Below are 18,892 nucleotides of genomic sequence, written 5' to 3' on the forward strand. Positions count from 1 at the left end.
GGCTGGGCTTTTCAATCTCTAATTGGTATCTGACCTAGTTTGAAAAGATGTCATGCATTTTGTGACGTTTTCTTTCATTTCAACAAAGTATTGTCTGTACTCAGTGCTTCTAAAAATTTGGTTGCACACTTATTCACACCAAGGTTTAGGAGAATGATTCGTGAATAGAATATAATTATTCAGAAGTGACTGTTCCAAAATGGAAGTTAATCTTTTTCACTGTTAAAGCCCGTTCTGAATTCTGATATGCCATTTTTACAATCACAAATATTTATTTTTATAGTATGAAGGATGAAGAAGAACAGATGTGCCCCATTTGTTTGTTAGGCATGCTGGATGAAGAGAGCCTAACTGTGTGTGAAGATGGCTGCAGGAACAAATTACACCACCACTGCATGTCAATATGTATGTTGTCATCTTTTTCTCGTTAAGTTCTGGTGACTCTAAATATGCAAAAGTATTATAATTTAGTGTGTTTATTGTAGGGTTTTTTGTTTGCTTTAAAAGTTAAACAGAAACCTGCTCTTAAGTGATGACTGTAGCTCTTTGAGAGTTTGGTGTCATTCAGGTACTATTGATATGCCTTATTTATCAGTTATCAAATTACAACTTGATTTGTGAATGCTTTGAGAAAGAAGTTAACTGCAGGGCTAGAGGTTTGAGCCTCTTACCTGAGTGAGAAGATCATGTCCAATTAGAGCAAGGTTAGGAACAGACTTTTACCCCTCTGTGACTTATCATTATAATGCATGAAAGTCATCTACTAGGATTATATAGTGAATTATGGAGTATGTTTTTATATACTGCATTAAATAAAGTATATAAATAGTTTAACAAATAAAATTCCATCTTCCATGTTTTAATACTTTTGAAAAAGTATTGCTTATGTTTGAGGCACAAAGAACTGCATTTCAATTCATAAGTTCTAATATTAATTGTAGTGCTAAGCTGAAGTGTTTCTGCATGCAAAAATGTTTAAATGCACATATTTATCAGGCTTCTGCACATGGCTCAATTCAGAAGTGTTTATCCTGAAACTGACATTCTTCAGTAAAACTTAAAAATAATAATGCCATCTTCTGGTTTTATGCACTGTAAAACTGAAATATGTATTATCCTGTTGCTGTGTTCCAGGGGCAGAAGAATGCAAAAGAAACAGGGAGCCACTTATATGTCCTCTTTGTAGATCTAAATGGAGATCTCATGATTTCTATAGGTAAGGATTCAGTCTGAGTATAACAAACTATCTGTTTCTGGATCCTTAGTTGATGTTCCTAAATATGCTTAAGTATTTACTTCAGCAAATGTTTCATTTGTTAATCCACGTTATTTGTTGTTAATCTGTAGTCATGAATTGCCAAGCCCTGTGGATTCTTCTTCTGTTCTCCATGTGGTTCATCAACAAATTCAGAAGCAATCTACAGTTGGATCACAAAGAACCCAAGATAGCAATTTTAACCTTATTCATTATGGGGTCCAGCAGATCCCTTCTGCCTATAAAGTGTTAGCTGAGCCATGGATTCAGGTAATTTTACTTTGTAAAAGAAGCTTCAAAAGTAAAAACTGATATATTTTTTTAACTGTTTTGCTAGATTTGCCAAATCAACAATTCAAAAGTTTATTCTGAATCCTATCAGCTTTATGGTTGATTATTATTGGAAAGAATTATATTTAACTTGCATCAGAAGAAAAGGTTTTCCAGTCTTGTTTTCACTGAGGTTTTCAGTTTTGGACTTCATCTCAGGCCTCGTATTAAAGGTCCATGTAATAAAATGTAGTATTCTTAATTCTAGTTTTGGTTGTGCAAGTGTCACATAAATACAAAGTTGGCGCTTACTGTTACACAAGTTGGTTTGCTGGAGCCAAATGACCTAAATAACCTCTAGAGTCTAGAGGTGGGTTCAACTGAGCAGGGATCACATACTTAAGAGTGGGAGAACTTGTATTGCCTATATGTCTGCTGTAACTTCTGTCTGGTACAGCCGGACCTTGGTTTCAGGGTTGTTTATATCAATGTCTAGAAACAAACTCCATACTGAATAATTAAAATTCGGAGTGAATGAAACCATCTATACAGTCATTCCCCCACTTCTCTTAGCAGATTTTTTTGAGAACCAATGACTTATCATTTATGATGTTTCATTTCTATCACAGAATCTTTTTTTTAAGACACTACCTTCTGGCACATTTTTGCTGTCAGGCTTCTTAAGGTGATCTTTCACCAGAAACATTTCTTTGCTCTTTTTGATTGCTGCTCTTAAGTACTTAAGTTGCAGTATTATTCAATTTGACTCCTGTAATGTTGCTTTTTCCTTGGTAGGTATTTGGAATGGAGTTAGTTGGCTGCTTGTTTTCTCGAAACTGGAATATACGAGAGATGGCACTTAGACGTCTTTCCCATGATGTTAGTGGTGCTCTATTACTGGCTAATGGTGAAAGCACTGGAAATTCTGGAAGTAGCAATGGAAACAACACAAGTGCTGGAGCTTTGGGAGCAGTTAGTGGGTCATCTCAGACCAGTATCTCAGGAGATGTGGTAGAATCCTGCTGCAATGTGCTGTCCATGGTCTGTGCTGACCCTGTCTACAAAGTGTATGTTGCTGCTTTAGTAAGTAGCTGTTTACTCATTGTATTCTAGTAATTTCCAAGTGACTTCATTTTTGAAAGGGAGGAGATATATGAAGTCAGGAATCCTAATAAGTGTTGTTGAGCACCATTGATGACTTGACTTTTAACCATCATCTGAAAGCAAGTTGAACAAAATCCTCAGCAAGAGCAAAATGGCATAACTCCACTGGTCAAATATAAGGAAATGCTTGCTACAGTGCTAAGTATTGCCAGTACTTGTATGACCAGATTCTTTCCAATCTCAAAGAATACATGACTAATTCTAACAGTGAATATGTAGTAAGCTGTTTATCCTTTGAACATTTCACTGATATTTTGAATGCAATTTATATAGAAATATTTACAACTCTTAAAAAAATAAAATAAATTTGTGTAGCTAATTTGATTTCATATGTATTGTTTTTTCCTTTCTCTTAGAAAACCTTAAGAGCCATGCTGGTATATACTCCTTGTCATACTTTAGCAGAGAGGACTAAACTACAGCAACTTCTCAAGCCAGTTGTAGAGACAATATTAGTTAAATGTGCAGATGCCAACAGGTATGGTGTCTCATGAACTTCAAATTCATTTTGGATTGTTACTGAAATGTCTTGAAGCTTCATTTGTTGCTATATTATATGGAACTAGGAGACCATTTATAGGTGGCAGTGAAATAAAATGTGTGGATCATATGTATAAATGTTTTTGTTAAAGTCTAGTTGCTACCAACCAACTTCTGTCTTTGAAAGATATAGGTTTTGAAGGCACCTGATTATATTTTTCCAGCACTTATGGATCTTAAATGATGCTTTGCTTGCATAAGGCCTTTTTTCCCCTTAAAATAAAGGAAGACATGTTGGGTGCAGTCATCAACCATCCCCTCCATCTCAGTTGATATTGCTTTGGTCTAATTCTCATGACTCCCATTTAAGCAGTCAGCAAGTACCAATCATCAAATTTTGTGTCTTTAATATATATGTATGTTTCCTACTTCAACAAAAGCTGTTGTACATCTATGTCTTGAAGCGTTAACATAACACTGCTACTTTTTACTTCATAGTGTAATGTTAGGAGATGGCTATTCTAAGTGAATGCATTTGGCAGTTCTGGCTTGAGTAGGCCTTGTCTTCCTCTCCCAAGCTACCCCGTCTGCTCTGCCAGACCAACCATTTCTTCAGCTGTACTGTGAACTAGATGCAGAAGTCCACCAGATTGATTGATTATGTTTTGTTTTTTTGGTGTTTGTTGGGTTTTTTTTTTTTGGGGGGGGGGGGGGGGTGTCTCAGTTTAGTTCCTAAGCAGCATTGCTCCTGAAACTGCAACTAGAGATGCACTGGCAATAGTTTAGCAATAGAAAAATCTAAAATTAAAGGTATAAGTGAAATAGAACTGTTCCTTGTGGTGCTGGATTCCTGGATTTGGCCTGTTTGTGCAAGAGGATGAGATCCTAATGTGCTGCTGAATTAATTTCTCTTAATAAAGAGATTATTGCCTGAAAGTCTCAAAGAATTTGAGAAATGGGGAAGCTGATTTCTGTTTGGGTTTTTTATTTATTAGTGATAGACATTACATTTCTGGAAGTGTCCTTGTAAAAAATGTCACAACTATTGGTAGCTTACAGATAGAGGATTATAAAAGTGTATTGGAATGAAGTGATGTGAAACAATTTTCCAAGCACAATTCCACGATAATGATTATTGAAATGTAATGATTAAAATGTTTTTTCTTGAAAGCATCTGCTAAAAGTTGTTTGGGTTTTTTGTTTTAATTTCTTATAGTCGAACAAGTCAACTTTCAGTCTCAACGCTATTGGAGATGTGTAAAGGCCAAGCAGGAGAGCTGGCAGTTGGGAGAGAAATACTTAAATCTGGTAATAATAGCTCTTCATGTATAATTGAATTATAATTACAAGCAAATATACTGAAGTGTTTTGAATTTAATACAGGATTTATCCTGTATTTGCCAGCATGACAAAGAGAACAGTGTTTCTCTCGGCAGTTTGGGGGGGAGGGTGGTGTTAATTTGGGCACACATTGTGTATTTCTGTATGATATAGTTCTGATCTTTATTTAGATCAGAATTTAGATTGTGAACATATCTAATCCTTATTTTATCAACTTTTTTTATAGGGTCTATTGGTATTGGTGGTGTTGATTATGTCTTAAACTGTATTCTCGGAACCCAAACCGAGTCTAGCAACTGGCAAGCACTACTGGGGCGACTTTGTCTAATAGACAGACTTCTGTTGGAATTTCCTGGTGAATTTTATCCCCACATTGTCTGTGGAGGTGTTTTACAGGCTGATACTGTAGTAGACAGGTACTTACTTACACTATGTGACTAATATTCTTTGTAGTTGAACGTGTTGTTGGTGATTTCTTCAAAACTTGGTTGTTTTAATTCCTGTAAACAAATAGTGTATATTTATATGCAAAAGTGCACCTACTTTACAGAGTAAATGGTTGCCTTTTTTTTTAACTTCTGACCTGTGAAACAATTCTGAAGCACCAGTGCAGCAATAAGTCTCCTTTCTACTGCAGAACTGACAGCTAAATAGATTATCTTGAAATGGCTTTCTTGGCACTAGTTAACTAGAGCATATCAGTTTATAAGACACTTTTTTTTTTCTTTTTTAACTTTCAGGTATAAGAAACTTCTCTCCCTCTTAAATTTCACCTTGCGGTCAATTGACAATTCCCACTCAATGGTTGGAAAACTATCACGGAGAGTATTTTTGAGTGCAGCAAGAATGGTGGCAAGAGTGCCCCATGTTTTTGTAAAGCTGTTAGAAATGTTGAGTGTGACAAGCTCAACTCATTACACAAGGATGCGTCGACGTCTGATGGCAATAGCAGATGAAATGGAAATTGCAGATGCCATTCAGCTAGGCATGGAAGAAATGCAGTCTGGGGAATGTCAACATGAAAACTTTTTGCAGCTACATGTACCAGATAACTCTCCAGAAGCTACAGAAAGTAATACTCCTAACAATACTGTCCAGTTATCAAGGAAAAGTGAGAAAAGTTTAAGTGATAAAAAACTGAGTGCCAGTCCAGAGGACACTTCTGAGACGCTGGCTGGCCTTGCTGTGGGACTTCCTGTCTCATCAGTAACCACTGAGCAACCAAAGCCAGCCATTCAAACAAAAGGAAAACCCCTCAGTCAGTGTTTGAACTCTTCTCCCTCATCCAGTCGTTCTCAGTCACTATTCCCAATGCTTCCGTCTCCTTTAAACCCATCTGTACTAGCTGGCACTGTAACAGATGTCTCTAAACTCAGACCTCAGGGATTCGCTCCCTGCAAAATCCCCTCACCTTCTCCTCAAACACAGCAGAAACTTTCTCTCCAGTTTCAGAGAGACTGTTCTGAAAATAAAGAACCAGAGAAACTTTCTCCACTTTTTACCCAAGCCAGGCCGTTGCCATCCAATCACATACACAGGCCAAAGCCATCACGACCCACCCCAAGTGATGTGAACAAGCAGGGAGAAACCTCAAAAAACGGTATGACACTTGACCTGAATGATATTTTGCAGTGTGATGGCAATAGTAGTAGCAGTGCAGTTATACCAAGTGAAGAGACAGCGTTCACACCAGTAGATGAGAAATGTCAATTGGATGTTAATGCAGAGCTCAGTTCCAGTATTGAGGACCTGCTCGAGGCCTCTATGCCAACGAGTGATGGCACAGTTACATTCAAGTCTGAAGTTGCAGTTCTTTCTCCTGAGCGAGCAGAAAATGATGATACTTACAAAGATGATGTAAATCATAATCAAAAATGCAAGGAAAAGATGGAAGCTGAAGAAGAAGAAGCTTTAGCTATTGCTGTGGCAATGTCAGCATCTCAAGATGCCATACCAATAATTCCCCAACTACAGGTTGAAAATGGTGAAGATATCATAATCATTCAGCAGGATGTAAGTATACATATGGTAATTTAGCATAAGTCTCAACTGAGGTTCACTGAATTTATAAAGCAGTGCTGTTGTATTTCCAAAGTTATATAAAACACAAAGGGACTCAATACCCTCTCCTAGAAGTTAGAGTATAAACAGTCTACCAGTTGAGGGTGCTAACAGAATCCTCCTATGGTTATTAACAAGTTTAGAGACAATATTTGTCATATACCAACCTTTAAAATGGCAAAGAAGAAAGTGTAAAAGTGGGGAAACAGGAAATGAGAACAAAGTTTTTAAGCAGGAGTAGAACTGTACTGGGTCTTAATGCTGATTTACTTTGAAGGCAGTTGTACAAAACTAAATTAGTTTCTGAAAGAAAAGGCAGATAGAGTAGGAAGAGATCTTGCTGTCAGCACATCTTGAGAGAGATGATGTGAGATACTTTAGAAATCAGAAAAAAAGATGTTTGCAAATAGACAAAAGCATAAGAAATAAGAATAGAGAAAGAAAGGAGTATTTTATAAAAGTTCACAAAATGGTTGAGTGTATTGACTTGAGAGTACGACAGGTGCTGGAAGCTTGTAAGGCTGCGTGCTTAGGAAAGGTAACAGACTTGGTGGAGTTACTGGAAAGAGGAATGAAATGTTGGATTTGTGATCCTTTGCATGAGGTAACATGTGAAGCATAAAATGACAGAAATAAATTAAGTAGAAAACATTATTTTGTTTGTGTTTACTATAGGTGCTGACTAAAACCTTGACTAGACATGAGATCAGGAATATAAAAAAGTCTTGCTCCTATATGTGTCCTTACATCTTGCCTTTCACCTTCAGGTAGTAACATAGAGGAAGCTCTCTGTTCTTACATACAGTAGGAATATGTGGATTAAGGAATACACTGGTGTTCTGGTCTCAACTGAAACATGTATAACATGCAGTACAAATAACTGTAAGGGAGAGGAGAGGCATATAAACTTGGATATTTCATAACCTTCCAGAATGTCTACATTTTAGATGCATGTTAGTAAACATGGGATTGATTTGGAATTTAATTTGCAGACACCAGAAACTCTGCCTGGACATACCAAAGCAAAACACCATTACAGAGAAGATGCAGAATGGCTTAAAGGTCAGCAAATTGGTCTTGGAGCTTTCTCTTCCTGTTACCAAGCTCAAGATGTAGGAACAGGGACATTAATGGCTGTAAAACAGGTAAATACTTCACTTTCTTGAATATATTGTGCTTGTTCTTCAATATTTCTTTGAAATATTAAATATAAAAGCGCTCTGCTCTCACAGACTTCTTCTGTTCCCTACTTCCTCTTCTCCCTGTTGTGTGTACTCGCATGATACATAATACAAAGTCTTAATGTGCATGGAATTAACATAATGATTTCAGTTTCTTTCACTTTTCCTTAAAAGGGAAAAAAAAATGTACTTTTTTATATGCCCCTTTTCTTTCATAGTTCTTCAAATGCATTTTTGTTTTTATCAAGTTCACAAATCAGTGACAGAAATAGGAATGGAGTCCAGTTCTCTTGATTCCAAACCAATGCTCTATTTGAAAGATAGCTATTAAAAGTAATTTCCCCTTGTCAAGATTTTTTTTCCTAAAATAGTTTAAGCAGAGGAAATGTATTTTAATGCTTGTTTCCTCCGATCCAACAGCAAACTTTGAGGCAAGTATTTTTAATATTTAACTTATTAGATACAAAAAAATGTGACTGAGAAAAGAGGCCCAAATGCACATGCTTCGCTCAGGATTTTGGAAGGTTCTAGACATGAGTAAATCTTCCACACTTAAGGTGCCCTAGGTCTGAATCAGTGATACCAACATAGAGGGAATCTTAGTCCTAACATTTTCTTACTAATTCTAGAATGAACTTATATCTATGGAATTGAGCAGTTTCAAAACATTTAATCAGGGAAAGAATATCTGTCATCAGGTATTTCTCCTTTGAAACTCTCTTGCTTGTGAAAGAGTAGGACTGTCCATGTGGTCCTTGAGGCTTCTCCTGGACAGATGATGACAGTTCTGAGGCCCAGGGGAAATTCTCTGCAGCATACTATTATTTCAGATTTAGTATGGATCAGAGCTGGGATTGGCTCCAGTTCCATTGCTGGACTTCTGATCAGCTTTTATTCTTTTTTTCCCCATCGACTTTCTGGGATAAGAGGTTTAGTTATGAAACAGGTAGTATGGTTAAACTGGTAAAAAGTCTTACAAATAACATCACTGTCAGAATCCTATTTCAGGCCTTATCTTTCTTCCTTTTCTTCAACATCTGGGGGAAAAAAAAAAATTCCTAGTTTAAGCAGAGGAGAGGGAAGAGGGAAGTTTCCCCATGCCACACTTGGAGAGATTTTTGTTGGTATTTCTCCAGAAGATCACTCTTAGTTTTCTGTGACTGTCTCACATGGAGATATACAGTCTCAGCTGAAGTGACTTGAGATAAAAGAATGCTTGCTATTTCCACATGGTGAAAAGGGACAGAAAACTGTCCGTTCTTGTTACTGTACTGAAGGGGGATGGTAACAGGACTGGTAATTATGTAAGGTAAATATGAATACCATATTTCAAAACAGGTGACGTATGTCAGGAACACATCATCTGAGCAAGAAGAGGTAGTTGAAGCACTGAGAGAAGAAATAAGGATGATGAGTAATCTGAACCATCCTAACATTATTCGAATGTTGGGTGCTACATGTGAGAAGAGTAACTATAACCTCTTTATTGAATGGATGGCAGGTAAACAACTGCATGCCAAAGAAAATGAAAGTATCAGTTGAGTTTGAACTATGTAGTTTCATAATGCAAAATATTCCATGCATTGCTTCAGTTTGTAAACTTATATTTTTATTGCTATTGGTAACCAGTATACAGGTTTACAGAACAGTTTAAGCGGTATTCTTACTGGCATCCTTTTTTGAATTGGAATTTTTTATACCTAATCTGTCATACAATTAAAGTAATTGAAAGCCCTGAACAAAAATTCTACTACTACTACCACTACCTCAATTTCTGAATTTAAATGAGTTATGTACTGGGTTTGTGTGGCAAGGTTTTGGTAGCTGGGGGGGCTACAGGGGTGGCTTCTGTGAGAAGATGCTAGAAGCTTCCCATATGTCTGATAGAGCCAATGCTAGCCGGCTCCAAGACGGACCCACTGCTGGCCAAGGCTGAGCCAGTCAGCAACGGTGGAAGTGCCTCTGTGATAACATATTTAAGAAGGGGAAAAAAATGCTGCGGAACAGCAGCCGGAAGAGAGGAGTGAGAATATGTGGGAGAAACAACTCTGCAGACACCAGGGTCAGTGAAGAAGTAGGGGGAGGAGGTGCTCCAGGGGCCGGAGCAGAGATTCCCCTGCAGCCTGTGGTGAAGACCATGGAGAGGCAGGCTGTGCCCCTGCAGCCCATGGAGGTTAATGGTGGAGCAGATATCCACCTGCAGCCCATGGAGGACCCCACGCAGGAGCAGGTGGATGTGCCCAAAGGAGGTTGTGACCCCATGGGAAGCCCACGCTGGAGCAGGCTCCTGGCAGGACCAGTGACCCCATGGAGAGAAAGGAGCCCACACTGGAGCAGGTTTGCTGGCAGGACTTGTGACCCCATGGGGGACCCATGCTGGAGCAGTCTCTTCCTGAAGGACTGCACCCCGTGGAAGGGACCCACGCTGGAGCAGTTCATGAAGAACTGTAGCCCATGGGAAGGACCCATGTTGGAGAAGTTCGTGGAGGACTGTCTCCCGTGGAGGGACCCCACGCTGGAGCAGGGGAAGAGTGTGAGGAGTCCTCCCCTTGAGGAGGAAGGAGCGGCAGAGACAACGTGTGATGAACTGACCGTAACCCCCATTCCCCGTCCCCCTGCGCTGCTCTGGGGGAGGAGGTAGAGAAAATCGTGAGTGAAGTTGAGCCCAGGAAGAAGGGAGGGGTGGGGGGGAAGGTGTTTTAAGATTTGGTTTTATTTCTCATTACCCTACACATGTTCTCACTCCTCTCTCCTACTCAGTTTTGACTGGTAATAAATTAAACTGATTTTCCCCAAGTCGAGTCTGTTTTGCCCATGACGGTAATTGCTGTGTGATCTCCCTGTCCTTTATCTTGACCCACGAGCTTTTTTGTTACATTTTCTCTCCCCTGTCCAGTTGAGAAGGGGAGTGATAGAGTGGCTTTGGTGAGCACGTGGCATCCAGCCAGGGTCAAACCACCACAGCGATCTCTGCCTGTCCTTATCTGGACCCACAAGCCTTTCGTCATATTTTCTCTCCCCTGTCCAGCTGAGGAGAGGGAGTGATAGAGTGGATTGGTGGGCACCTGGCATCCAGCCAAGGTCAACCCATCACAAGTTAGGAACTTTGAGACACAGCACTTCAGTTGGAAATATATCAAACTATTGCATTTTTAGTGTACCTGTGTATTTTTAAATTATTATTAAAAATAACTTTGCTAGAAATTTTGGAATACCTGTCACTTGGTTTTTGTCCCATGCATTTTCATAAAATTTGTGTGAAGTGACATGCAAAGGTATTTGAAAAGTAAATTTCTAATAATAGGGAGTAAGCAGGATGCTTTGGGGAAAACGTGTTCAAATCTTAAATATATGAAGTGGTAATTTTAGTAGTAAATAGTGAAATCTCTTCATTATTGTACAGAGCAGGTACAAGAAAGTTTATATCCTTTTTTTAAGAAGGAGCTTTATTAATTTTATGAATGGGATTATATGTTGTTGCAGTCCAGGTACTAAGACTAGATTTGGTGTTTTATACATCCTTGTTTCTCATAAAAGAAAACATTGCACTTTAATTTGCATTCTTTGGCAGAAACCACTTGGCAATACCAAAGTGCTAACAAGCAAAGCCCAAGTATGTGTTATTACAAGCAGTAGTGCAGAAAATATTTTCTCAAAACTAAGGGTGTTTAACTCTTAAGTATAATTTTTCTGAAATAGTATTATTTAGATAATGAAATATCAGGAATTGTCTTTACCTCCTTCAAACCCAAATTATATTAGAATACTTTGTGAGGCACAATGGAAATCCAAAATCTTGAGGATCTAGATGCCACTTTTGGAAAACAGAGGAAGATACTGCTTTTTCTTACTTGTATACTTGCTTCTATATATTGGTACTTAGATGACAGCAAAAGTAAATTAAGATCCTCAGAGGGAACACTTACTGGAGGCTGCACGTATCTGTTGCCCCAAAGAAAGCTAGTGTTCTGCTACTTGAAAACCTTAGTGCAAAATGTAGGTATAAATATATGTATTTTTTTTATCAGCAACAGTACTTTGTATACTAAGGGATTTGTACATTCTTTTAAGAACAGATGAAAATATTAGGAAGCGTAAAGACTTATGTCTTTGTAATATGTACAGTTCCAGGTAAAAAGTAATTAGGTAACCAAGTATATTACTTTTTGTCTATGGAACTTTAATGTTGGGGGGGGGGGGGGATATCTAGTTATAAATTAGGAATATCAATACCAAGTTCCAATTTTAGGAGGCAGTGCTGCATTCTACTAATATGAAATATAAGTGTTGATAAATTGTATTTTTTTATCTTCTAGGGGGTTCAGTTGCTCATTTGTTAAGTAAATATGGAGCCTTCAAAGAATCTGTTATTATTAATTACACAGATCAACTGTTACGTGGCCTTTCTTACCTCCATGAGAATCAGATAATCCATAGAGATGTTAAAGGTGAGAATTATTTAGAATGTATTTTAAAAAGGAATATTCTGAAAGCAGCACCTATTTTGGCTTGAGACCTATTGCTTCTCTTGGATACCATCTTAAGAGTGTTATTTCTATTGGGTTTGTCTGATCATCCTTAAGAACCTTTAATTACTGAAATTAATCAGAACATTCATAGTATGCTTGGGGATACTTGCTACCTGTGCCAATGGTTTAGAAAAATTCATTTTCTGAACTTGTTCAAATAAAATATGAAGTTGTCATATAGCTTTAAAGATTGTTAGTTAAATTAATGTAAATACCCTGAAATGATAGTAAAATCTGTGAATAAACCAAAATAAAGAGGTCAAGTTTCTAATGTATAGGAATATTATGATGGATTTTCTTCCTTCATCCTAATTGAATGTAAACACAGTTGTACTGTTTGACAAACAAAATGTGGACTTTATTGGGAAATACCAGTCTTACTAAACTTCTCCCTGTAATGTCACTATAGCTGTCCATAAACTGGAGAGAGATCCAGATAAGTAGCAACATAGTGATGGCAAATATTTGCCTTTCAATATTTCTCCTTAAAATAGGAAAACTTTCAATTGCTCTGTAATTCTCTTCAAGACAACTCAAAGTTGCTTAAGGATGAAATGAGTTTAAATCTCACAGGGAGCTGCAGGCAATGAAAACCTCCAGGATTTTAGGTCACCATTTTCTTTCATTATTCCATCTCCAGGTATTGTTCCAGAATCCTGTGTTTGCCCTACTTTGAAAGTTTGATTGCTTCTCTAAATCTCTCGGACAGCCTCAAGCTGTGTGCAGTATCATTCAGGCATAACAGAAAAGTGACACTATTAGACTTTGTCCTTGATTTTTAGATCTCCTTGATATTGTGGATGGGGACCATCAACCTATTTATAGCTTTGAAACAGAGTGAGGAAGAGTGTCTGTTCATCCTTTTGCCTTTAATAAAAAGCCAACTAGCAGTATTTTTATTATGCTGTTGACAGGTGCCAATTTGCTAATTGACAGCACAGGTCATAGATTAAGAATTGCTGATTTTGGAGCTGCAGCCAGGTTGGCATCAAAAGGAACTGGTGCTGGGGAGTTTCAAGGACAGTTGTTGGGAACTATTGCATTTATGGCACCAGAGGTAAGAAACCAGTTTTGGAAGTTACTTCAAAAAGTTTGTTTGTACTCTTTAAGCTAATTCATACAGCCAAATAACAGAAAATTGCTGTAAATGCTTCAAATATGTTTTAAATGTACTTGTTCTAAAAATAGGAATGATTCCAACATGGCGATAATGACATTTCTTTCTTGCTGTCAAAGTTGTTCTAAGTAGTTTTTTACAAGATACATAATAAGTATTGTTATTAAAGCTCAAATGACCATTTGGTCAAAAGCTAACTATTGCAAGATACTTTGCTTTGCCCCTTGATCAGGTATTTTATTTACTAGCTCTCTACAGCTGTATAAATCTTATGGCATTTACATCACTGATCACTCTCTCAACCTGAAATGTTAATCAGAATGCACTTGATTGTTTTGGTGTTTGGTTTTTTTTTAATCTAAATTACTTAGAGTTAAGAGACTTTGAAGTGGATAATCTGGGCTTTGATCTGTCTGTTCAGGTTCTGAGAGGTCAGCAATATGGCAGGAGCTGCGATGTGTGGAGCGTTGGCTGTGTTGTTATAGAAATGGCTTGTGCTAAACCTCCCTGGAATGCAGAGAAACACTCCAATCATCTTGCTCTGATATTTAAGGTGAGGTACTCTGTTGCTACAAATATGCTACAAAAGACACTGACTAATTTCATATACAGCAATGTGAATTTTAGAAAAATATACAAGTAGTAGGGTTTGTTGCAATGGCTCTTCTTTATATTGGAGCTGTTAGTACAAAATCAATATTGATACCAACATAATAATCATACTTGCTTGTTTAAAAAAAAAAAAGGCTACGAACACAATAATATGCAGAAAAAGCTCTGTTCTAAGATATAAATACATAAGGCAACAGAGTTGATCTTGACTTTAGGCAGAGGATAGGTATTTGAACTCTTTCTTTACAATCCTGTAAAATCCAGGAGCGAAAGAAGTTTTTCTACCATAAAACATTTATGTGTGTATTCATATTTCATAGTGGGGAATGTCCTTTGGTAAAAACCTGATGTTCCATATTCAGATTTTGCTGAAAGATATTTACCATTATGCCATGCTATATATGAATATTATCCCTCCCTCTTCTAGGTCATCTATTTTGGCATTCATGTTTCTTACTAAAATCAATTAGGTATATTTAATTCTAAAAATCTAGTTGAACTGTAGACATGAATGAAGAAAATATTGCCACAAGTGAAGAAAGTGATTAGCATCTTCACTAGCATGAGTGAAGAAAGTGTTTCCACAAAACAGAACTAGCACAGTGGTATTCAAATGTTCTAATTAAGTACAAATCACTTTATGATAAGAGATGTAATTGTCTTGGTTCTCTGTCTGTGTGAATCTGGTGGTGCCACCCTAGTGTTCTCAGTCTTGCTTAATTTGATCTAGAGAAGATCAAAATTAATTTGGTTGGGAGTGATCTGCTTCTATCTGAGAAAGATTGCCCTTTGGGGTGGTAGCAGAAATAAGGTAAGACAATGCAAGAGAGCATACCCAGCTTAATATATCATAATGTAACATCGCTCAGCTTAATATATCTTAATGTTTGCTTATACTATGTTAGTTAACAGTGATGGCAAGTATTAGACTAAAGAATGCCCATAAGTGTGGCAAAATAGCTTTTTTTATGGCCTGCTTAGCAGATGGTTACTGCAGAATCTTGCTGTAAGAAGAAAACTTAGAGAAAAGTGCAAGGAGAGGGGCAGACTGTGAAAAGCAATAGAGCATATGTTATTGGGGAAAGAAGCATAAAGGGAACTTAAGACCCATTTTATAAAATGGAAGCAGTAATGTAATCCTCAAACTTCAGTAGGAAATATGCTAAGTGGATAAAAGCTCATAATATAACTAGTCAGCTGAAAATTATTAGCTTGTTGAGGGTTTTTGGGGTAGGAGAGGGGGCTTAAGAACCACTGACTTCTAAAAAAAATTATTTTCCCTTTGTTCAGATTGCTAGTGCAACTACTGCTCCATCAGTCCCTTCACATCTGTCTCCTGGTTTGAGAGATGTGACTCTTCGGTGTTTAGAACTTCAACCTCAGGACAGACCCCCATCAAGGGAGCTGCTGAAACACCCAGTCTTCCGTACTACATGGTAGCTACTTATGTGTAAGACTGATATACTGAAGGAGATGCTACTGAATATACAATAACTGTCTTGCAGTGCAGTTAAGCACAGCAGCTTGTATTATTCTGCTGGCCTTAATGATAGATACATCAAGGACATAAGGCCAGTGGAGGACCCTACCTAAGTATGTGATTGACAAACCGAGATCTTTACCTAAGCTCAGTATGCAACATTTCACAACTTGTACAGAGACTTGTAAACTGTGCCTTTTCAAACATCTGGCTCTATGTGAACACAAAAGCATTTTTCCTTAAATCTGCATGATTATTTAGCAGAGAAATGATTTTTACTTTATTTGGAGCACTTTTTCAGCAATATTAGCAGCTGAGGGGCTCAGGATTTATTTTAATATAGCAATCACTGTTCCATTTCACATAATGTAGATGTAAGCAGAGGGTTCTGCAATTAGTCAGTTTTCAGCACTGGTTAAAAGGAAGTTCTGTATCTCTCTTAATTATACAAAGATCTCTGAGTAACAGATCCAAATGTTGATGGATACTTTAAAAAAAAACATTTTGCCTTCCTTAAAGTGAGAGCAGGCAGTTGTGGTTCACTGTGCATTTACTGCTGGTCATGTAATTTCTTTTGAAATTAAAATTTGTTTTCATTGTATTTTTAACTTTCGGGGAAAGGTAATCTTTTAAAACAGTCTTTAGAAAGATGCAAACCGTGTCATGGAACATCTTGCTGACACAAGAGTTTTAAAAACAGATTTGCTGGAAAACTGGAATAAAATAAAATGCCACCTTCAAGTCAGTGTTTCAGCCTCTGATAGTATAGGTTATTAAAAGAAATATTTTGCATAAAACAACTTAGTCTGAATCGTGCTAAAAGTTGAGCCTTCTTTTCCTATAGCAGTTCCTTCTGGCAAATTGTGTAGAGAAGTTTCATGTCAAAGGCCCCAAACCCAGCTCCCATTAAAGTTTATGGGAGACTTTTTCCTGTACTTCAGTGGGAGCAGGTGCCACCTATGAGCAAATCTCATTCTTTGTGTAACAAAACTGAGGTCACATTCTCCACTGATAACAAGCTTTACTTGCTGTTTTCCTTCTGCTGTACGTAATCTATTTACTGTAGCCATTAGTGATAATTTAATTTGAAAATGTTAAAAACATTACCATAAGAAAGGTATTTATTTTAACAAGAAACAAACTTGGACTTGAAAAACAAGGTTAAGTAAAATGTGAAGTAAAGCTTCACCTGTAGTGCAAAACTTGTGTTTTTAGCAGGTGTGTTTTTAAAATTATTTTAGAGGCAGGTTTTTAGATTCTGATGCATGTAATGCTGAAGGAAAATGGCAGCTTTTCTTTTGCCTTTCTTAAAAAGGGGGGATCTTTTTAAATCAAATACTCATTGTGTTTAATCAATTTTGAAAAAAAAATGTTCATGTTTTAACTTTTCAGAAGCCAGTTGAATTGTTGGACTGAAATAGAATTGGTTATTTTCAAAGACTCAGGACAAACTAAATAAGCTATAGTACATTAAAAATGTACAATACAAATTGGAAGTAAAACATCTTAAAGATGTTTACTGGGATGATAGTGCTCATACTAATAAAAAACAGTGTCATTAGTTGTAAATGTGTTTTTTTGGAAATTTTACATTCCTTTGTTTTGAAAGAATTGGCAGACTTTGAAGAGTTAAAAAGATAATACCGAAAGGTGAAGTTTGGTAGTTCTAACTGGTTTGTACTTTTTTTGACCACTTTAGAATTTCTCATTCTAATAAGATTGTTTCCAAGTCTTATGTGCAAGCTTTAAAGGATGCCCTCTTGCCAATTCATGTACTGGAAGATTAATACTGTTTCTGGCAGAAATGTAAACTGTATAAACTGATGAACCTCAGCTAATCAGTATTACTTTGTAGATCACCATGCCTACCACATTTCAAACTCAAATTGCCTCTAGGCGTCCAAATGTATGTGTTTGAGTTTGTGTTTCCCTCAGCTTGCTGGTAATTGTGGTGTTTTTAAAATGTAGATGTGATGCAATTTTCTTATTTTCTTTGGATCAAAGCTGGACTGAAAATTGTATTGTGTAATGATTTTTTTGTGTTCTTAATGTTATTTGGTACTTAAGTTGTAAATAATGTCTACTGCTGTTTATTCCAGTTTCTACTACCTCAGGTGTCCTATAGAGTTTCTTCTACCAAAGTTCACTTTCACAATGGAAATTATATTTGCTATGTGACGGACTCCTAAGACTTCCAGGGCTTAAAGGCTAACTTCTATTAGCACCTTACTGTGCAAGCAAATTTTACAGAAATCTCTGGGTTAAGAAATTTGGCTTCATTGTATCCTTTGTTATTTTAAATATATCAAAATATTTTCATTAAGTTTTTACCCCATTGAACCAATTTTATATAGTATAATTTGTACCTATTTTGGTGTTTTTTCTTTATAGTAAATAAAAGTTTTTGAACAAATTTTGTCCTTTGCTTATTTTAATGTAAATATGTTCAATTTAACAATGTGAATAAAATATTTCTGGTACAACTCACTGTTTATATACAATTTCATATGCAACACTTGATATAGTAAGACTGTTTCTAATATTAAATGACATGAATATTGGCTGATATATGTATATCTTAGGTGTATCAATGAAGAATGCTTAGATAAAGGGCAGCAACAAACACTAAATATTTTTAATTGATAATAAAGGTAGGAACTGCTCTGTATCCATGAACCTCATTTTGCTTATGCCCTTAGATCTAACATTAAATGTCTAATGGATAAGGCATTGGCATCCTAAGCCAGGGATTGTGGGTCCAGCCTTGTTTAATATCTTTATCAACGATCTGGATGAGGGGATTGAGTGCACCCTCAGTAAGTTTGCAGATGACACCAAGTTGGGTGGGAGTGTTGATCTGCTGGAGGGTAGGATGGCCCTGCAGAGGGACCTGGACAGGCTGGACCGATGGGCCGAGGCCAACTGTATGAGGTTTAACAAGGCCAAGTGCCGGGTCCTGCACTTGGGTCACAACAACCCCATGCAATGCTACAGGCTTGGGGAAGAGTAGCTGGAAAGCTGCCTGGCCGAAAAGGACCTGGGGGTGCTGGTCGACAGCCGGCTGAACATGAGCCAGCAGTGTGCCCAGGTGGCCAAGAAGGCCAACAGCATCCTGGCTTGTATCAGGAATAGTATGGCCAGCAGGAGCAGGGAGGTACTCGGTGCTGGTGAGGCCGCACCTGGAATACTGTGTCCAGTTTTGGGCCCCTCAATACAAGAAAGACATTGAGGTGCAGGAGCGTGTCCAGAGAAGGGCAACAAAGCTGGTGAAGGGTCTGGAGCACAGGCCTTATGAGGAGCGGCTGAGGGAACTGGGGTTGTTTAGTCTGGAGAAGAGGAGGCTGAGGGGAGACCTTATCGCTCTCTACAACTACCTGAAAGGAGGTTGTAGTGAGGTGGGTG

The 18,892-nt window shown here is 37.5% G+C and overlaps 1 protein-coding gene across 1 annotated transcript in view; it reads left to right on the forward strand.

The window, feature by feature from the left end:
- LOC142596476 (mitogen-activated protein kinase kinase kinase 1-like) overlaps window positions 1-15,450 on the forward strand; it is a 91,616-nt gene extending 76,166 nt beyond the window's left edge. The window contains exons 7-20 of the mRNA XM_075725596.1: window positions 284-405; window positions 1,135-1,216; window positions 1,348-1,525; window positions 2,321-2,608; window positions 3,046-3,167; window positions 4,386-4,477; window positions 4,737-4,926; window positions 5,251-6,523; window positions 7,564-7,716; window positions 9,091-9,253; window positions 12,069-12,200; window positions 13,196-13,338; window positions 13,820-13,951; window positions 15,301-15,450. Of these exons, the coding sequence (XP_075581711.1) occupies window positions 284-405; window positions 1,135-1,216; window positions 1,348-1,525; window positions 2,321-2,608; window positions 3,046-3,167; window positions 4,386-4,477; window positions 4,737-4,926; window positions 5,251-6,523; window positions 7,564-7,716; window positions 9,091-9,253; window positions 12,069-12,200; window positions 13,196-13,338; window positions 13,820-13,951; window positions 15,301-15,450 (3,220 nt within the window). The remainder of the gene's footprint in view (window positions 1-283; window positions 406-1,134; window positions 1,217-1,347; window positions 1,526-2,320; window positions 2,609-3,045; window positions 3,168-4,385; window positions 4,478-4,736; window positions 4,927-5,250; window positions 6,524-7,563; window positions 7,717-9,090; window positions 9,254-12,068; window positions 12,201-13,195; window positions 13,339-13,819; window positions 13,952-15,300) is intronic.
- The last annotated feature ends 3,442 nt before the right edge of the window (window positions 15,451-18,892 follow it).

Source organism: Pelecanus crispus, chromosome W (assembly GCF_030463565.1).
Source record: "Pelecanus crispus isolate bPelCri1 chromosome W, bPelCri1.pri, whole genome shotgun sequence".
NCBI lineage: Eukaryota > Metazoa > Chordata > Aves > Pelecaniformes > Pelecanidae > Pelecanus > Pelecanus crispus.